At 39.9% G+C, this 21,221-nt stretch overlaps 1 protein-coding gene across 1 annotated transcript in view; it reads right to left on the bottom strand.

Annotated features, from left to right (window-relative positions):
• Nucleotides 1-2,474: 2,474 nt before the first annotated feature.
• Nucleotides 2,475-21,221, bottom strand: part of RUNDC3B (RUN domain containing 3B) — an 88,188-nt gene continuing 69,441 nt past the window's right edge. The window contains exons 9-12 of the mRNA XM_040964987.1: nt 19,057-19,203; nt 11,252-11,370; nt 4,653-4,807; nt 2,475-2,788 (exon numbers count right to left, since the gene is read on the bottom strand). Of these exons, the coding sequence (XP_040820921.1) occupies nt 4,662-4,807; nt 11,252-11,370; nt 19,057-19,203 (412 nt within the window). The 3' untranslated portion in view covers nt 2,475-2,788; nt 4,653-4,661. The remainder of the gene's footprint in view (nt 2,789-4,652; nt 4,808-11,251; nt 11,371-19,056; nt 19,204-21,221) is intronic.

Here is a 21,221-nt window from a genome sequence, read left to right as displayed (position 1 = left end):
TTACCAAATATTACCTGTGGGTTTTTTTTTGGGGGAGTGGTTTTGGTAATTCAAAGACATGAGGTTTTTTTTCATCATGTTAGTTTAAGGCCTCATTTGCATTAATGTTTCTATGATTAAAGATGTGACTATTTTATCTTTATAAACCAAAACATATTCATGTGGTATGGCCTGTATCATTTCCGATTTCTCTTTCACTGAAGCAGTAAGCGTTTACTCCAGTATGCTCCAGTGTATAGTAGGGAAATGCACTGTGTTTAGTTAGCAAAACTAAACTGGGTACAGGAAGGACCTCGGTTTTTAATCCAACTACCATTTATGGTTCCCCAGGTGTACTAACTTATTCTAACACAATGAATATCATCATAGGTTAAGCATATCCAAAATTTTAGAACCTGAGCATTTTTGAGTGCAGAAATGTCACCAATGGAAAATTTTATACCTAACCTCATGGGCTGCAGTTACAGCACAAAGCATACTGAAAAGATCACATAAAGTTACCTTTAGGCTGTGTGTGTCTGTGTGTACGTGTGTGTCTGTGTGTGTACATATAGTGCATATATATATCTATATACACACATAAATCCTAAATGAATTTGATATTTAGGCTTGGGCCCCCTTCTAGAACTGTCCTTTTTATATGTACAAATATCCCAATATCCAGAGAATCACAACTCTGAGCCGTTTTTGGTTCCAGGCATTTTCAGCTAAGGACACTCATTCTGCACTATGAAAGCAGCCCAGCATTGGTCTGCTCTGCTATGAAGCTAGCCAAAACACTGTCAGTCAAGAAAACTGCTTTCAATCATAGCCATGACTAAGTAATTTAGCTGTATATGTAAGAATAAATGATGATGGTGAGAGGAAGTTTTATGTTTTATTCTCAGCTCTCTAAAAGAAAAAGCTCTGCTTTGCAGTCTGTATTTTAAGCAAATGTGAAGCATTTGTCCCCCCAAAACAAAATAATTACAGTGACAGCATTCTCTGTTGTCACTATGGGGATTAATACATTTTGTAATACAGTAGAAAAGTGTTCACATATTTCAGCAGAATTTTATGTTATCCTGTATTAATTTATCTAAAATTTGCAATATATAAATTCATAAAACTACTCTTGATTTTCTTGTACTTTGCTTACCTAAAAAGTACTCTGCTTCTAGACACATACATTTACATGAAAACACAGTGTAATTTAATAAATTTATTGTCAAAATTTATATATATTTATATGAAAGTTAACTTTTAAAACTGCTATTTACCATTTTAAAGTTTAAATTTATTTTGGTGTTATTATCTTCCTTTTTCTATCTGACTAGTATAAAAAATTTGGGGAGGGGAACTTTCCTACTTAGCTTCTCAAAAAACAGTCACATACTTTTCAGACAATTATCATCTATAAATACAAGAAAGATTTACATCTTTCCACTCACAATGCTGTACTTAAGGAAAAGTCGAACCTATGAATGAAATAAACCACTCTGTAGTCTGTTAGTTTTTCTAATACATGACTACACGCAATGCATCTGAATGAAGAGACAGATGATAGCAGTCTTCTCAGTTAATAAGGTTTAAAATATATTAGCTACCAAAAAAAGATTTGCTAGAAATTATCTCAGCATTTTGTCTTAGTAATCTCTAATTAAAAGTTATTCCTTTATTTTAAAACAAAGATTATTTAAAAGTTAGAAAGACAGGGGGAGAGAGAGATTATCATCCATCCACTGGTTCCACAACCGTTTGACCAACAGCCAGGGCTAGCAGGGCCAGAAGCCCCAGGTTGGTCTCCCTCACGGTGCAGGGGTTCAAGGACTTGAGCCAGCTTATACTGCTCTCCCAGGCACATTGGCAGGGAGCTGTATCAGAAGTGAAACAGCTGGGACTCAAACCACTGCCTATATGGGAAGCTGGGACTATAGACAGCAGTTTAATTTGCTATGCCACAGAGCTGACCCACATCTCTTCATCTGAAAGGTAGAGGGGCGCAGGGGGAGAAATCCATCTTCCTTCCTCTGGCTCTCTCCACATGGTCTCAATGGCCAGAGCAGGACCAAGTCAGAGCCAGGGGCCCAGAATCCCAACTGGCTCTTCATGTGGATGGCAGAGATCCAAATACTAGGGTCTTTCAGCTGCTTTCCCAGGCACATTCGCAGATGACTGGAAGTGGAACAGCTGGAACTCAGAGTAGTCCTCTGATATGGGATAATGGTATGCACGCAGTAACTTAATTATCCATGGCACAATGCCAGCCCCATAATCCAACTTTTGAACTGATAGAGTACCCAGGTAAAATTAGTGTGTGGAATAACATGTTAAGATTTTTCTCAAAATTTTCTTGTAAAATAGAAATCAAAGTGATTTCCATGTTATTATTTTAACTGTGGAATAATACTCATTGACCACATTTGTTGAAACAAAGGTTCAGTGTACTGTTTGAATCACGTTACTTTTCCAAGGGAAAAATGAGACCAGAAATGCATAGTACAAAATGTTTAATATACATGCAACAAGTATAGTACATCAAGGCAAAAAATAACACAGAATAGTAACATGTAATTCAGCATTCTTTAGGGATGAGGGTTGTGAAAAATAAACTTTACCAGCTAAAACTGAAGAACAAGATACACACTGTTTCCTCATGCAGACATTAACGAACTATCTAATGTGAAATGCGTTGTGTAGAAACCTGAATTTCACAGTAGCAGAAGAGTTGTAACCTTCAGATGTCATGTTTAAATCTTTACTTCTCAGCATGTTAAGATGCAGAAGTCACTGTGTATGTTAGACAAATCTGAAAATATTATATCAATGTTGAATTTCCTTCTATATTATAAAAATGCATGGAAAAAGTGAACAGTTTTAAGTTACTAAAGGATCATAATGTCAGGTTGCGCGGGCCACGGATGATAAAGCAGCGAGGAATTGTGATCATCCACAGGAAGCAGCGGTAGTGCTCAAAGCCAGCCTGGAACTTTCCAAGTTCTCCTTATTCACGTCCTCACTTCCTCTTCCCAGAGTTTCCACTGTTTGGTGAGAATTCCTTCCTTCCATCTCCCAGGCTGGTTAGAAGCCGCTCCGGGTAACTCCCTGACCAAGGCGTCCAGATTGAGAACAAATCTGCATTTCCACAAGTGCGAACGCCCTAAGCTACGGAAATGAAGCCGAGTCGGTGCTGACACATCTCAGACAACTTACACCCGGGGGCGGGGGCCTCCTTGGGAGCACGCTGTCCCGACTGATTTCTAGATGACTGGCTTTAGCACTGTTTTTATGGTAAAGGCCAAAAATGAGACTCTGCTCTAAATATTGTGGAGAACTACCACTCTCCTACATTTCTAATGCAAAGATTGTGGTATTCTCAGTTCTCATGCTGCTTCTCGGTAAAATACACTGTTTTAGGAGGAATATTATTTTGTATGTCAAAACTACTAAGCCTGGGAGTTCTATTCATAAACAAAAATACCTTATGAAGGACTGATATTCCCAATCAGAACCGTGACCTCTTCATGAAAAAAATGTATAAAACTTCTTTGGCACAACTAATCATGTTTTTCTCATATTATTCACTATAGAAAATATACTTCATACACTTTCAGTGTGGTGCAATCTTAAGGGACAAATGTAGCTGTTTCAGTAACTGCAAAAATATTTAAAATGCAGATCATATTTTTATGAAAATTAACATCTGTAGAAATGTGTGGATTTTAAAAATCAGTTTTTAAGTGGGTATATGGCGTGATTAATGACAGAAGCTGTGAAACACACATGACGCCATTCCTGCATAAAAGAAAGACACTGCATATCATATGTATATTTCCTGTTAAGTACAGTGATTGCTCATTGATCTTTGTTGAAAAGTCTCAAATCCTCAATGAAACTTGAAATTTTTCCCGATATACTTTTTAAGCATTTTCTAATTTTAAATGTTTCTAACTTGAGATATACTTGATCATATTTTATAGTTGATAATCTTTTAAGAGATTCTCGGGAAAACAAAAACGTTTATATAATTTTACCCACACTCAATATAAAATATTCTCCCCATGATCCTAGTAACATAAATTAATTAACTGCCTAAAAAGGCACATTCCTACAAAATTTATAAAATATCAAGTGAAATGTTAAGCTGGTGCTAAACAATAATTGCTAAAAAAAAAGTGTGTTCAGCCACTGTGCACCCGCAGCTCGACCGCCTTCCCGACACTGAAAACAAGATGCCGAAGCATCAGGACGTAGGGAGAGAATAACGATAAAACCCAAGTTAATAAATTATGTCTTTGAAATTGTAGTTACTGAAAAATGAAGGGCAGAAAATATTTTAAGTGTCTGGAATAAAAAAAATCATTCTCTTGTCACTAAGATATACTTAAATATAATCAGCTAAATAGCAAATATATACAGTTTCCATGGAAATTTGTTTGCAGGAACTTTGAAAATTTTTAAAAGCCTTCTCATTTTTAAGCTTCCTCCATGACAAATATACTTTTAAAATTACAAGCGGCAGGATCATTGTATTTTTCATCCAAGTGTACTTGTACTGGATTAAACAAGAGATTTCCCAACATGTACCAGAACAATATAAAATTTCAAAGGTCTCCCCAGTAGTTAAACTTATGTAAACTGAACATTTACAACATAAAAACCTTTGGCTTTACATTCAGTTTTCAGGATGGAGTCAAGCCAGGACTTGTCGTCTCCGTCGTAGGACTTGCAAGGTAATCGTTAGATTTTAGACTTGTTAGAGACTTGTAACTTGCTACCGATGTTAGGGACCCACAGAGACCAAGCAATGAAGGAGTATCTTCTTTACCTGAAAATCAGGATTAAAATAAGTTAACTGCCCCTCACCATCCATAACAGTAATATCATAAGACCCTGTATGTTTATCTCCCTATGATTTTTCTTTAAAGATTTATTTTATTTTCATTGGAAAGGCAGATATACAGAGAGGAGAGACAGAGAGGAAGATCTTCTGTCCGATGATTCTCTCCCCAAGTGAGCGCTATGCCGATCCAAAGCCAGGAGCCTCTTCCAGGTCTCCCACGTGGGTGCAGGGTCCCAAAGCTTTGGGCCATCCTCTGCTGCTTTCCCAGGCCACAGGCGGGGAGCTGGATGGGAAGCGGGGCCACTGGGATTAGAACCGGCAACCATATGGGATCCCGGGCGTGCAAGGCGAGGGCCCTATCTCCCTATGATGTTAAAGAGCAGTACCTCCATCACTTGTGTAGCCTCGCATTTGGGAAAATCTCAATCCCACATCCGAGTGCCCTGGGGTTCACGCCTGGCTCCTGACTCCAGCTTGCTCTCAGTGCTGACCTCCAAAGGCAGCAAGTGGCAGCCCCAGTAACTGGGTTCCTGCCTCCTGTGGTAGACCCAGCCTGCTAAAGGACTATGGCGAGTGAAGTCAGGATGGTAGACTCTCTCTCAGATAAACAGTAAGAGGAGCCTTTAAAGCTTATATGTTACTACATTTTGTCTTTTGGCATCTTTAAAAACTATCATACTTAAGAATTAGTATAAGCAAAAGCATAGTTGTATACTGAAACCATGATTGGGGAAAACATCCAATCTTTCTGTGGATTGGAAAATAATACTGTGAAGACAGTAAGAATGGAGGTTACTGGTGTGGCTCAGCAAGCTACACCACTGGCTGTGACATTAGCTTCCCTTTAAGCGTCATTTGAATCTAGTGACTCTGCTTCCAATCCAGTTCTCTGCTAATACAAGATCTTGCCATCTATATAGGAGAATGGGATGGCATTCCTAGCTCCTGGTATTAGACTGGCCCAGCTGTGGTTATTGCAGCCTTTATAGGCATGGATGAAAAGACGGAAGATTTCTTTGTGTCTACCTCTCTAACTCTGGCTTTCAACTAAATAAAGAGTTTTAAATATGGCAATGCCCAACTGCATTTGTAGATTTGGTGTACTTCCCATCAAAATTTCAACTGTCTTATTTTCAGAAATGACAAGTTTGTTCTAAAATTCACATGGAAATGTAAAGGACCCCAAATAACCCAAACAGTCTTGAAACAGAAAAAAGTTACAGCATTCAAACATCCTGATTTCAAAACTTCACTGTATTACTACATCTGGACAACGTGGTGCTGACGTGAGGCGGGTGTGGTAGAACAGACGCTCAGAGCAGGGGAAAGGAAACACGTCTGGAAAGAAGTCCACACACACACTTGACCTGAGGCTGCATGGTCTGCAAAGCATCTGTGATGTGTAAATGTCTTTCCTTTTTCCAGTTTTCTTTTCCTCTTGTCCCTGTTTTTCTTGTGCTTTCTTTTGTGATCAGATTACCTTGACTTTAGTTTGTTTCGTTTTTTGAAAAGTTTCCTAATTAATTAGATCTTTTTCCCTCTGTTCTCCATTTATTTGTGATTTGGTCTTCAAATTATTTTCTTCCTTGTGGTTTGGGTTACTTATTTTTCCAACTTTTTGAGCTGAGATACAATTCATTGTTTTTCATTTTTACTGATATAATTATATAAAAATTAGGAAATTTTGTGATTATTTAAGTAAATCTAATAAAATATACTGTCATTATCTTTTAGGAATTTATAAGTTAAGTTTATTTAATGCTGCCCAGAGTTGCCTAACAGAAGGCTTACTTCCAGCTGGTGGGGCTCTTGGCAACAAAATCCATTTCCTGGAACCTTTGTAATGTTTTACTTTATGAATTTATTATTTTTAGGGCCAACATATGATCATCTTTATGTGACTGTTCCAACTGCACTGAAGTAGGTAGAGTTAGAGCAAGACAATGGCTGAATAAGATATCAGGCAATCATCTCACAAAGACATCTATTTGGTCAGCTAATTACACACCATGTCATCCTCCCAAGAGCCGCAGGTCACAGCTCACGGGGAACTGATTTTAGTATAAACAGTAAGAAGCTGCACTCAAACATGCAGGAGGAGAGAGGTTCCCCACATACCCCCTGTGCCATTTCCAAATAATGCAGAAAGGAAAAAGATACCTTGCACCTCCCACTTGGACAAAGAGGAAATTCATGTCCAGACCTTGGAACACAATCCCAGATCCAAGCATACTTATGATTAAAAAAGAAAGAAAGAAAAGAAAACCAGAGCCAGACAGCTCCATAAGCTCTCTCCTGCAGACGAAATCTTTGGACCTTTCCCAGCCAGGGCACCAAGGAACCACTTTCGTATCCTCTGCTTTCCCCAACCTTTGGTAGTGGCAGAGCAGGACGGGGGTGGGGGGGCACAGGATATTGGCCCGAGTCTACCAATGTGACACACAGCACCTGATCAAGCCCGAAGGCCTTAGACCAGGGCTCACAGAGAGGGGACTGCTACAGTTGCCTTGCCATGAAGCAGAAACCTGTGCTCCAGTAAGATGAGTATCTTTTGGCAAGTGTCATTTCCAAATTTCTGCCTGGCATGGTATAATTACAGTGAGAGTGAGGCATGACCCAGTTTATAGGAGGTGAAAAGCTGTCTTTGCCACGCCCCCATCAACCTTGGGCAGGCAGCAAGGAACCACAGGACTGAACCATGCCAGTACCAGGCTGGTGAAACCTAATACTGGGGAGATCTCGACACTCCTCAGTCCAGTCCATGACTGGAGCCTCTATCTGCCCTGACAACAGGCACAGAGACCTGGGCCTTGGGAATATGTACTTTCCACTACAAGCTTTACAGAGGCCTGGCATGCAGCCGAGACTGTGTAGGGCCTGGGAACTAAGACCCAGGTATTGGTGCCTTCCTGGGTGGCTGTGGGACTGGCTTGTCTCCTTTGCTTCAATTTTGGGCAGAGAGCAAAGAACCACAGAACTGTGCCTTGAGTCTTTTATCATGCTTGAAAAATCAAACACTGAGCAGCTTGCTCCCAGGGATTACTGTCTGGGAAAGAGCTCCAGAACATGCTGTGGTGCCAAGTGGAGTGCTGTAGTCCCAGCTGATCAGTCACAGAACAGCCAGAACCACCCATGTTGCCACAGGAGTGACACCAGCAGTGGAGACACTACAGGAAGAAAGTCACTAGTTCTATCTGAAAGCTGTGCAGGTCTCAGTCTCGGTGTGTGATCCAACACTGTAACCTCAGTAGACACAGGATGAAATGTCTTGTCCTGTGAGAGGTCAGGTATCTTTTTAGACATCTTTCTAGTTCTTTTTGAATAACATATCAACAGCAGGCTTTGAACAATCCTGAGCTTTTTTTGGGGCAGGGGGTTATTTCAGGACTGAATCAATGGCAACCCAGCAAAGGACGACCTACAGCAACTCAGCCTAGGACACCATCCAGCCCTCACGCAGCAGAAGGTCAGCAGATGCAGAGAGAACAAGCAGGCTCTTCAGTACTTGTGGAAGGATGGCTCTTAACACAGCCAAATCACGGCAGCAAAACCGTGTATGCAAAGATGATACTGCATGCCAGAAGTATCTAGAATGTTCAGAGAGGCATGACTTCACCAAAGGAATACATGCTTTCAAATGCTCAGATAAGGACTTTAAAACACCTGTTTTAAGAAACTGAAGGAACTTAACACAGAGAAATGATCTGATGTTCTCAGAGACACTTGACAGAGGGAAGCAGTCTAAAAAGTCAAGCAGAAATCCTTCAGCTGAAAGATTCTCTAAGCAAAATTAAAAACAAGACAGAGGCCATCCATAGCAGAAAAAGATTAAATGGAAGAAAGTGTCAGGTAGCTTGAAGACAAGACATTTGAAAAACAGAAGAAAAAGAGCCAGAGAATGGGGATGTCTCACAGGAACTCTGAATGGCATGCATTGGGTAGAACCTCAATGACCAATGTCAGGAGTGATGAGAATGCCAGTGGGGCAGAAAGCTTATTCAAAGAGACAGTGAAAGAAAAGATCTAGAACCTAGAGAAAGAACTGTCTGCATACAGAAATGCCAAAGTTACAAGCCAAATTCATCTTGATTCTTCCCAACACATCACAATAAAACTCTGCAAGCTTGAAGAAAGGATGCTCAAGGCTCTAAGTGAAAAATGAATAATACATACAAGATTCCCAATTGCTTGACATCAGACTTCTGAGCAAAACTCAGGCCAGGAGGAAGCAGGATGAGACATTCCAGAAGGAAAACACTGCCAGTCAACAATAAGATACCCAGTAAAGCTACCTTAGATATAAGGGACAGGGAAAGACACTTCCAAACAAGAGCCTGGAACATGTATCTGTGCCAGACCTGTCTTACAAGAGAAGGTAGAGAGTTCTCCCAGGGGAGTCCCGTATGGGCGCCCGCTTGTGTCCTGGATGCTCTACTTAAGATCCAACTTGCTGCTTCTGCTCTGCCAAGTCAGTAAAGAATGGGCCGAGTCCTTGGGCACCTGCAGCCACATGGGAGACCCAGAGAAAGCTCCAGGCTCCTGACTTCATACCAGGACAGTTCTGGTCTTTGCATCCATTCGGAGAGTGAACCAGCAGATGAAAGATTCATCTCTCGCACGCACATTCTCTCACTGTAAATCTTCATTTCAATTAAAATTAATATTTTTGAAATCTTAAAAAGAATATTTGAAAAGCAGGGTAACAGAGGGAGGGGAAGAGAAAGGAGAGAGGAGGGGGGAGAGAGATTTAAAAAAAAAATTTACAGCCCAACACAATAGCCTAGCAGCTAAAGTCCTCGCCCTGCACACATCAGGATTCCATATCGGTGTCGGTTCTAATCCTGACAGCCCCATTTCCCATCCAGCTCCCTGCCTGTGGCCTGAGAAAGCAGTGGAGGATGGCCCAAAGCCTTGGGACCCTGCACCTACATGGGAGACCTGGAAGAGGCTCCTGGCTTAGGATCAGCGCAGTTCTGGCCACTGGGGCCACTTGGGGAGTGAATCATCAGACGGAAGATCTTCCTCTCTGTCTCTCCTCCTCTATGTGTATCTGACTTTCCAATAAAAATGAATAAATATTTTAAAAAATATTTAAAGATCTTTAAAAATATATTTGAAAGGCAGAGTGACAGAGAGAGAGGGAGAGGGGAGAGGAAGGGAGATAGGGAAAGAGAGAGATCTTTCATCCACCAGTTTACTACTAAATGCCTAGGCTGGACCAAGCTGAAATCAGGAGCCTGGGACCTAAGCTGCTTCACCATGGGTGGCAGGTACCGAAGTTTTTCAGCCATCACCTGTTACCTCATAGGGTGCATAAGAGCAGAAAGCTGGACAGGACACAGAGTAGGGACTCAAACCCAGCTGCTCTCATATGGGAAGCAGTGTCCCCACTTAACCACTGCCTTAACCATTTTGCCAAAAATCCTTGTCCATCATACTGCCCTAAATTCTCCTAAATTCTACCTGTGTGATATTAGATTTTATATTCTCCTTTTTTTATGCTGGTATTGTCCCAGCATAAGTTTGTCTATGCTTTTATATCTAGCCATTCTATATAATACATAGTATTGTTACAATTGGATGTAATAGTTATTTGCTGTGTTTTCTTTGCTATTTTCTGTATTTCTTTTTAAAAGGTTTATTTATGTATCTGAAAGGCAGAGTTAACAGAGAGAGGAGGAGAGACAGAGAGGTCTTCCATCCACTGTTTCCCTCCCCAGATGGCTGCACTAGCCAAGGCTGGGCGAGGCTGAACCTGGAGCCAGAAGCACGCGTGTGGGTCCACTGGCCCAAGCACTGGGCCATGCTCTGCTGCTTTCCCAGGTCCATCAGGAAGCTGGATCAGAAGGGGAACAGTCAGAACATGAAACCATACCATGCAGGATGCCAACGTCACAGGCGATAGCTTAAGCTGCTATGCTACATGCCGGCCCCATGTTTATATTTTTAAAACATTATTTTTACTGGAACGGCAGAGTTACAGAGAGAAGCAGAGACAAAGAGGAAGGTCTTCCAACTGTTGGTTCACTCCCTAAATGGCCACAACGGCCAGAACTGAGCCAATCTGATGCGAACTTTCTTTGGGTCTCCCCATGTAGGTTACAGGGGCCTAAGGACTTGAGCCATCCTTCACCAATTCCGCAGAAGTATAACAGGACAAACACAAAAGGAGTTAACATTAGTGATATGACAGTGATGGCCTGCCTCGATACAAGTTGTTTTTATATACTAGGAAAGACACAAGCAAGTTAACTAAGTCCATTGAGAAAGTTAACCACAAACACATAAAAAAAAAGAGGGCTATCCGTTTTAATCATAATTGCACTTAATTTCTAACAAGCTTCACAGCAATCTCTCACTCTGGCAATTCCTGCAGTCAAAATATAGACAGCATAGAAAAAAGTAACTTCCAACAATTTTTTTGCTTACCTTCATTGATTAAGTTTATTGTATCTTGTTTTCCATCTTCTTGTGACTGGCCTGGGCCAAGGGAACTTTGAGAAAGGCTAACTTCTGCTGATAACTGGTCTAGACTCTGGTAGCTTTTCCTGTAAAACAAAGATGAAACACTATGTGCATTTACTCTAACAAGCATAATTCTTAGAAACATTCTTTAAAGGTTTCACATTTAGTACATGAGTGCTGTAAAGCAGTAGAGTAGGACTCAGCCTGCAATACTGGCATTCCATATGCGTGCCGGTTCACATCCCTGGCTGTCCTACTTTGGGTCCAGCTACCTGCTACTGTAGTCAGGGAAGTAGTGGAGGATGACCCACATTTTTGGAGATCCAGAAGAAGTTCCTGGCTCTAGACTTTGGAGCAGCCCAGCTCTGGCCTTTGCAGCTACTTGGGGAATAACCAATGGATGGAAGATCTCTCTGTCTTCTTTTATTTCTGTTGTATCTTTGTCTTTCAAATAAAAATATATCCTAAAAACTTTTTAATTTATTTAATTTCTGATTACTCTCACTCAATACTTCCTCTAAATTTTGCCTTTATCAAGACTTCAAAATCATCTCCATTATCTTTTTCTCTCTACCTTCTTTCAATGTTTCTACATCCCATTGAAATATAGAAAAGAAAAATAATGTTAAATAAATTAAAATCCTCATGCAAATTTCTTATTATTAAGAATTGGAAACTTCTCGTTACTGCCAATTTTCAAAACAGGAAAAAAATCTGCAGATTACTCTCAATGAAACCAAGCTGGCACAATCTGAGGGTGCTCTAACACCAAATGATTTAGCACATCCAAATTCTTCAATGCTCGATACTACAGATAGTTATTATATAATAAAAATTATTTTTACAAATTCTTATATCTGAGAACTCCAAAAATGTTTGGAAATTAAATATTTGCTTGTATGAATATATCCTCAAAATAATTTACTTTCTTTACTCATCTATTTCTATTTGAGAACACCAAGTAACCTTTCTTCATATTTGCTTCTTCAGGGTAAAACCAACTCAAAAGATTTGTGGCTTAGTGTTAATAAAAAAGAAATGAGAATTCATTATTTCCAAATACAAACAACCTAGGAAAAAGGAATATGCTTTTTAGCTCAACATCTACTTCACAATATAGTCAAGGTACACCTAATGATCTAGAACATATTTAACATAATAATTGCAGGGAATAACATTGAACTTTAAATGAGGTATTTTCTAGCTCTTGATATTTATACACTCAAGAGTAAATGTACACATTATCAATGACATTATAAATTAAATACAGTCTAAATACTTCCACCCCAATGCTATGTAAATCAGGATCCCACCTGTAAAGAGAAAGACAAGGGAAAATTATTTTAACAAAACTAACTTGCCTCTTTATTAAAGCAGGGCACGGGTGGGCATCTGGCCTAGGCATCTGGCCTAGCACACAGTTTAACACACCTACATCCCAGCATCAGAGAGCTGGCACAGCAGGCACATCTTCTGCTGCAAGCATCAGCATCCCATATGGGCTCCAGTTTGAGTCCTGACTGCTTCATTCTTCTTCTTCTTCTTCTTTTTTTTAAAGATTCATTTACTTTTATTAGAAAGTAAGATATACAAAGAGAAGGAGAGACAGAGAGGAAGATATTCTGTCCGCTGATTCACTTCCCAAGGGGCCATACCAGCTGGTGCTGTGCCAATTCTAAGCCAGGAACCAGGAGCTTCTGCCAGGTCTTCCATGCGGGTGCAGAGTCCCAAGGCTTTGGGCCATCCTCCACTGCTTTCCCAGGCCACAAGCAGGGAGCTGGATGGGAAGCAGGGTAGCCAGGATTAGAACCGGTGTCTTTATGGGATCCTGGCACGTTCAAGGTGAGGACTTTAGCTGCTAAGGTGAAGACACTGCACTGAGCCCGGCTGCTTCACCTCGGATTCAACTCTCTGTTTTCCCGTCTTGGAAAGCAGCAGAGGATCATGTAAGTGGTAAGTGTTTGGGTCCTATACCCACGTGGGAGACCCCAAACAAGTTCCTGACTGCTGACTTTGGATCAGCTCAGCTCTAGCTGTTCTAGCCAGTTGGGGAATGAACCAGCAAATGGAAGATCTCCCACCCAGTCTCTCCTTCTATGTAAAAATCTGCCTTTCAAGTAAAAAGAAAATAAACCTTAAAAAAAGAAAAGATACCACATCCCATCATCATGTGGATTTCCTGGATTCAGTACACAGGATTCCGTCCCTACTCCAGTCTCCTGCTGATGTAGTCCCTGGGAAACAGTGATGATGACTGAGGTGATTGGCTTCCCACCGCTCAAATGAGAGACCAGGACTAAGCTTCCCGCTCACAGCTCGGGGCTCCAGTCCCAGGCAAAGGCTGCTGCAGGTGTCTGGGGAGGGAGACAACAGCCAGGAGCTCTTTTCCTAGTTTGGTGTCTGCCTCTAAAATTAAATAAATGTGGACCCAGTGTGGTAGCCTAGTGGCTAAAGTTCTCACCTTGAAAATTTTCTCCCTTTCTCCATCATCACTCTTCTAAATAAATCTAAAAAAAATTTTTTAAAGTTTGCGAAATGGAATTAAAAGAGAAGTTTATTTTTGTGCAAAGGCAATTTTAAATCCATGCATATAGCACAATGAGTATTTTTCTCTTGAAGAAATGAAATAATGTTTTTAGCTTACAATACCGTGTTTCACTCTATAATTTGACAACTGCAAATGCCAAAGGTACAAAGGCCATCATTCTTTTTAGTTCATAGGAAATTCCTTTGCAGAAAACTTCTGATAATTATAATAAATAATATGTACATAAGCTACAAAATATTTATTTTAAAATGATACCCAGTATTTAGGTTTTACTACTACATGTTGGATACTGTTCCATGTAGAAAGAAAAGTTCTGTCTTTCAATTAAAAATCCTTCCCAGACAAAAGTTTGTCTCGTGCGATAAACCACACTGTACTGAGGCATATTACAGGAAATTTCACTTGAGTTTTATTTACAATATTTCATCTTTAGCTTTGGAGAGAAACAGGAACACAGAAATTTAATTAACAGAAATAAGTTTCTTCTCAAAATTATTATTCTGTGCCCAATATAGCTTTTTTAAAAAAGATTTATTTAGGGCCCGGCACGGTGGCGCAAGTGGTTAAAGGTCCTCGCCTTGCACGCCCGGGATCCCATATGGGCACCGGTTCTAATCCCGGCAGCCCCGCTTCCCTTCCAGCTCCCTGCCTGTGGCCTGGGAAAGCAGTCGAGGACGGCCCAAGGCTTTGGGAACCTGCACCCGCGTGGGAGACCCGGAAGAGACTCCTGGCTTCGGATCGGCATAGTATCGGCCCGTTGCGCTCACTTGGGGAGTGAATAATCGGACGGAAGATGTTCCTCTCTGTCTCTCCTCTCTGTATATCCGCCTTTCCAATAAAAAAAATAATAATAATAAAATAAAATAAAATAAAATAAATCTTTAAAAAAAGATTTATTTAATATTTATTGAAAAGAAAGAGCTAGAAAGAGTGAGGAAAGAAACAACAGGAGAACTTCCACCCACTGGTTTACTCCCCGAATGCCTGTGACTGCCAGGCTCCGGCCAGGTGAGGCCAGGAAGCAGGCCTCTAGCATGGTCTCCCACACAGGTGGCAGGGGCCATCACTGCTGCCCCCCACTGGAACATCAGTGGAACAGTCAGGACTGGAGCCAACACTGAAGGGGGATGCAATGGCTTAACCTGCCATGTCACAATGCTGGCCTTGTATATTGTTTTTTAAACTAATAGCTTAAAATGAGTTTCTGACAATAGTTTCTCATCATAGCAAGCTTGCTGATATTTAACAAAAATAAAATATACTAAATATTTATGAACAATAAAACACCCAGAAGCAAAAAGACATAAAATTAATTTGAGTGCCATACAAAAAGACTGAAAGTTTCGCTGTACACATTCACCTGTGCTCTAAAGGCCCACATCACGGGAGGGAGAAAGACCTGTCCTTGCAGCCTGGACAGCAACAACAGGAAACTCCCTCCGTGACCTTTCACACGTCTTTCTAGAGTCACACAATGGGAAACTCCCAACTGCTTAGTGTTTACAGACTCTACCTAACAAAACCTAGTGCTTACAGCACAGAATTTGTAGACAATGGAATTCTGAAGCAATAATGAAAATTTCAATAAAAAATGTAGTGCCTTATTCCTAAGATATTAAGAACAGTATCTTACAGTATCTTTCTTGCATGAAAATGACTAAAAACCCACCATGTGTGAGAAAATTAGTTTTTTTTTAATTCCCTAATGACAAAGAATGAATTTCATATCCACTTCCTTGCCTGTTTTCCAGGATGACCACAGCTTCATCTGACAAGCACCTTTTGGTCATGCTGTAAGCTACCCATCTCTAAGAGTTGTTCATTAAAAGGCTGTATTTTAATTTAGAATTCTATGGATTTGCGATAACCTCAAAGACTACTAGCAGAGGGAGAAGGTCTACCCATACAGCAGCCCCTGACAGCAGGAAAGAGGTTTTCCAGGCACCCCTTCAACGTCCTTGAGAGTCTCACGGTTGGAACCTTCCAACCCCCTTATGTGTCACAGCTAGTCAAGACATCCTTGCATTTATAGACTTTACCTAACCAAAGGCCAAAGGTCAAGGGTAAAGTCAAGGGTAGACTTCAGAGGTCTAGAACAGACTTTAAAACATCAGTGTCTTACTGAAACAAAATAACCCATGACAGCAAGAGTCATGCATTCTGCCTACCCAAAAATTTACAGTTGAATCTACATCATTAGATATTAAATACAATTTAAATAACTAGAAATTTCATGGATGTTTGAGATTTAAAAATACACATTAAACATCTAACTAGTTAAACTTTTGTAAACTACTCAAATATGACTTTTTATATAAGATTGATTACAACTGAAAAAAAATTCAAAGGATGGCATTGGACTGGAAAAAAATTCAAAGGATGGCATTGGGCATGGTGGTGTACATGTCTGCTTCGGACGCCCGCCTCACATCCTGCAGTCCCAGCTGCTCTGCTTGGGAGACGGCAGACAACGGCCCAAGGGTTTGCAGCTCTGCCTCATGAAACTCAAGGAGAAAGTTTCAAGCTCTAATTGTCATGGACCAGATCCAGCAGATTAGACATACGGGGAGTGAACCAATAGATAGAGGATCTTGATCTCTCTCCATCTCACAAAAAAGTAAGTAATTTTAAAAAGCAAATCCACTTGTTAAACATTTCATTGATCAAAACTGTCATGAAAGGGAAACTGCGTTATTTATTTTCTAATAGATGTGCTGAAGTCAATAATAATTTACATGGTCTGGCAGTCATTGGGTGACAGAGTGATTCATGCAAGGAAACACACATTATTTACATACAGGAAATTAAAACAAATATGTTCCTATTTTATACACAGAGGTGGTGAATGCACGCAAAAATGTACTGTTCTTTTTTATTCTTGGTTTGTCTGTTTTCGTAGAAATATGAAACAAAATAATCATTTTCTTTGTCAGAATACATGCTTTCTATACCAAGATTAAGAGAGGGATACAAGTAAGGCCTAATGGAGAATAATCTATAAGAGGTATTCAAAAAGTTAATGAGATTGTGTATTACAACAAAACTACACATGAGCTTCAAACAATTTTATACCCAAATGAACATTTTTATTCTCTTTTGCTCATAAATACTGTGAAATTCCCTCATATATAAATCAGGTCATTGTCTGGTTCACGAGCCCTAGAAGATTTTTGCAGTTTTGGTACTTCAGGGATGTACTTCCAAATACATTTAAAAGGCACATAGAAAGAACTCCTAACACTTCTGAAGCAAAACTCATTAGTAGAATTAAAAGCTTCAATAGATCATGAAGGACATGGAAAAGCTAATGAATCTCAATAATCCCAGTCTAAACGAAGGCAAAACTGGAAAACAGTGATAAACTGCAAACACTAAAAAGGCAATGAAAATATGAAAATGATCAAATGAGTCTGGTCCTGTGGGTTGGAATGACCAGGCAATAATCCAATACATTATGGCAGATAATCTAGACATTACATACAAAAGTACCAACACAGAATTTATTGAACACACAAAACTAAACAATTATGCTATGTGGTTACTTAGCTGGTTAAGGAACTTACTATTTGGTTACTGTAATACTGTATCTTTTAAAACAGATTATCCTGATCTTTGAAAGAAAGATACAAATTACAACATAGCTAATCTGGCTGGTCTAAATAGTCAAGAAACTGGAAATCATATGTTTAAATAACACAAATAACAAAATCAATGTGAATAAATTAAAATTTCCCACTATAAGAAAAAACCTTTCCACGAGCAGGTGGCAATGTAGCCAAGTTATCCAACAGTATGTAACCAGAACACTGAGGAGAGCTTTTATTCTGCAAACATTTTGCTTCTTATTGTTAACAAAGAAAGAGGTAACATTAAAGTCCCTAGTGCTATTTCAGTAATAAAAGGTCAAATTTCTTTTGAATTTTGTCTTTTTAAACAACAAAAATAAGAGTAAGATCGAAATGCTTGGCCACTCATTTGTGCACCATTGGAAGAACACAGCAATGTGTGGCTCCACACTGAAATTAAAACTCAGGATTCTAAAAGGAAAAAAAGAACAGAGAAAGACAAGGATGAAGGGCAGGGAAAAAGAAGAGAGATAAAAGAAAGGAAGTGACAAGAAAAGAACAGGATGTTGGGACACCAGGGAAAAACTAGTCAAGGACAAAAGAATAAAGATGGTGGGAAAATTAAGACAGAAAAGTGGCTAAGATTCAAAAGAAGGTCAAATACTAAATTTTGAAAATAAGATTCTATTAAAGAAAAGAGAATTTTTATAGCTCCCTCAACTTTGCAATAATAATATTAATAAAAAGCCACTGGTACAAATGCAAACGTAAGCACTAGCAGTTAAGATTAAGCAATGGCCTGAATGGCTCTTTGAGCAAGCCCTGAATACGTGGACAAAGGGACAGGAAAAGGAACTTGTGGCTAATGTGGAGAGACTACATTTTCTGTAGCTACAAAAAATTAATTTACTAAAACTGAACAAACTATCTCATATCCCCCTGGTAAATGTTATTATTATTTATTATTTCAAGAGATGGAATTTTATGTTTTCTGACAAGATATAAAATTAATTCTGAGGCAAATACACCACCATGGCTAGAATTCAAACGTACTGGTGGGTGTTCAGCCAAGTGGTTAAGATGCTAGGACTGGATTCAAGTTCAGTCCTGCCTCCACCATACACCACCACTGGGGGGCAGCAGGTGACTCTCAAGTGTCTGACCATCTGGGAGACCTGTACTGAGCTCCTGGCTCCCAGCTCCAGGCTCCAGGGTCCTACTCTGACTAGTCCAGCCCTGGCAGTTATGGGTTTTGCAGAATAAACCAGCAGATGGCAGGTCTCTCTTCTCTTTCCTCCCAACCCTTCTCTCCATGCCTTTCAAATCTAAGTAAATAAATGGTACATTTTTAAAAATCTCAGTTTTTAAACTGAAGGACTGGCTGAAGATTTAACTTCAGGAGTAGATAACTGTACAATATTTGATAAGAATTTCTCAGAAATTTTACTTCCCCAGGATGCCTTGGCTTCAAAATATTAACACATCTGCATCCCTAGTCTAACCTTACACCAAAACATTTCTAAATCCTACTATGTTTGATCTAAACTAATGATAAATTCAGAAAAAAAGAAATGAGAAACCAAGATGGACAGCCATCTGTTTTTGGTACAACTACGTCTGTAATTAGTTGGAAAAAAAGAAAGTATTACACTTACTCATACCACTGTTTATTGTGTTTTCGGTAAAGCAACGTATCCAAGGCAACAGCACTGGCATCCAGAGCTCCTGGGGAAGGCCACTGGTTGGTGAGGTGGGCAGTTAACTCTCGTCTTGATCTTAAATCATTATTCTTTAGCACAGTCCTGTGAACATTAAGATGGTGAGTGCTTCCGTCTTCACTGCTCTCCAATGGCAGAGGAACCTAACGGCATCATTTCACGCCCCGACAATGCACCTCTGAAAACGGAATGTCAACCGACTGTGAACACAACAGGGCTGGCTGCGACCAGGGCTGTTTCGTCCCCTCCGCATGTGCTGGCCATGCTTTCTCTATAGCTACAATAAATCACGACTCTCCATCTTTCCCATAGAGGTTACTAAGGAAAGACCCATGCAGCACATTACATGTAACTACAAAACAGCAGCAATATCATAAAGATACAGGTTATCAGATGTCAGTGAAAATGTAAAGATCCCATATGTGTGATTTTCTAGCTTCAAAACTTAGAAACAATCTTTTATAAATACTTTTATAAAGTAATGAACTCAATAAACAAAAAGCAAATAAAGCAGAGGCATGAGAATAAAAATTTTAAACTCCGTGAGCTTCCCCGAAGTGTCTCTGACAAAAGTGACTACTACTAAGTCTTCATGAAAGTGAACAATAACTCAATGATAACTGCATTGGATATCATCCACTGGAAATGTTTCAACTGGAATAATGAAACCACTATAGCAACTCACATTTGTGAACTATTTTGTAGATTTGTGACTTGTTAATAACAGCTTGCCAAGCAATTAGCTTTGCCATACTTTCAAATTCACAAACCAAAATAATCATTGTCACAAGACAAATCAACATTTACACTGATGGTTAAAGATCATTTAAAAGCAAAAGCTTTACCTCTATTAGGCTTTAATAATCATCTAAGCACCCTGCATCTTCAGACAGCAGTCCATGACTTTAGTGTATCAAGGAAGTAAAGTGTGCCCACCACTAACTTCCACAGACAATAGTCCTGTTGTGGGTGGCAAGAGAGATGAGTAAGTGAGGTGTTGGCAGCATAATCCTGCACTAAAGAAAGTTAGCCTGCACACCACCTCTCATCATTGGCCACGAATCTAATGGAAAACCATGCTGACAGGATCCTACAGGCTACACATGAATACCTTATATAACAGGTTACCCACGTCCATATAAACTATCCACTATGACCACAAAGAAACATTATCTGACTTTTCTCAGACCAGTATGCTAGATGCAAGCTGAAAAGGTATTGCATTATACTCTATCTCTCTACATGTATTTGTTGTTGTTGACAGCCTTAGTTCCATTTCACTGGAAAACAAATGAAATTTCTAAAGTACTTTAACATAGTTTTAAATGCAAAAATACATTTTTTGTTAAAGTGACTAGAAAATGGTTTTATATTGAAGGAGAAATCATGTAAAATAGAACCAGAAATTAGAGGCAGTGTCTTTAGATGTTTATGCTTACAAATTTTAAACACAGTTGTCTTCTGTAGGCAGCGCCCTGGCCTTCTAAACCTAGACACAGATTTCACTCACACACATCTTTTTCCATCTTTTGTGAGGGATGTGAAGACAATAAAATCCTGAATTTGCTCTATCCCTAGGAAGAACAAGTCTCTCGGGAATCTGTGTGGGGTACCTTCCATCTCCATTCCTGTATTCTAGGGGGTTAGGCCAGTGGACTGGGCTAGGTTAAAAATCTTCCCTGTAGACAGCATGCCCAGATGCATACAGGGGACATGGCAGCCAGCTCATCTAGGCCAGCAGAGGACACTGAGTGCCTGTCAGAGGATGGAAAACAGAATAGGTTGGACCATTCTTCTGGCCAAGCTTTGCAACCTGTTCCTGGGCCTGTAGATGCATTGAGGTGGACTTGGCTAGCCAATAGACCTCAGGAAGATTTTCTCAACTCTGGTGCAATGTTTCAGAACTACCAAAACCTCCCCAGTACACCCCGGAACATCCTTCCCCCATATCGTGCTCTTTAAGGCATCATCGGATGACTGCCTCCATCTTCAGGTGCTGAAGCAGTTTGATAAGCAAGCTGTGGTCCCTCTACTACCAGCCACTGAGGACACAGGAGCTAAAAAATGAAAACATTTGTCCTCACCCACCTTGCTCCATACTT

Source organism: Ochotona curzoniae, unplaced genomic scaffold (genome assembly GCF_017591425.1).
Source record: "Ochotona curzoniae isolate NIBS_2020 unplaced genomic scaffold, NIBS_Ocur_1.0 scaffold_3835, whole genome shotgun sequence".
Classification (NCBI taxonomy): domain Eukaryota; kingdom Metazoa; phylum Chordata; class Mammalia; order Lagomorpha; family Ochotonidae; genus Ochotona; species Ochotona curzoniae.
This window is presented reverse-complemented; position numbering and strand designations above follow the sequence as displayed.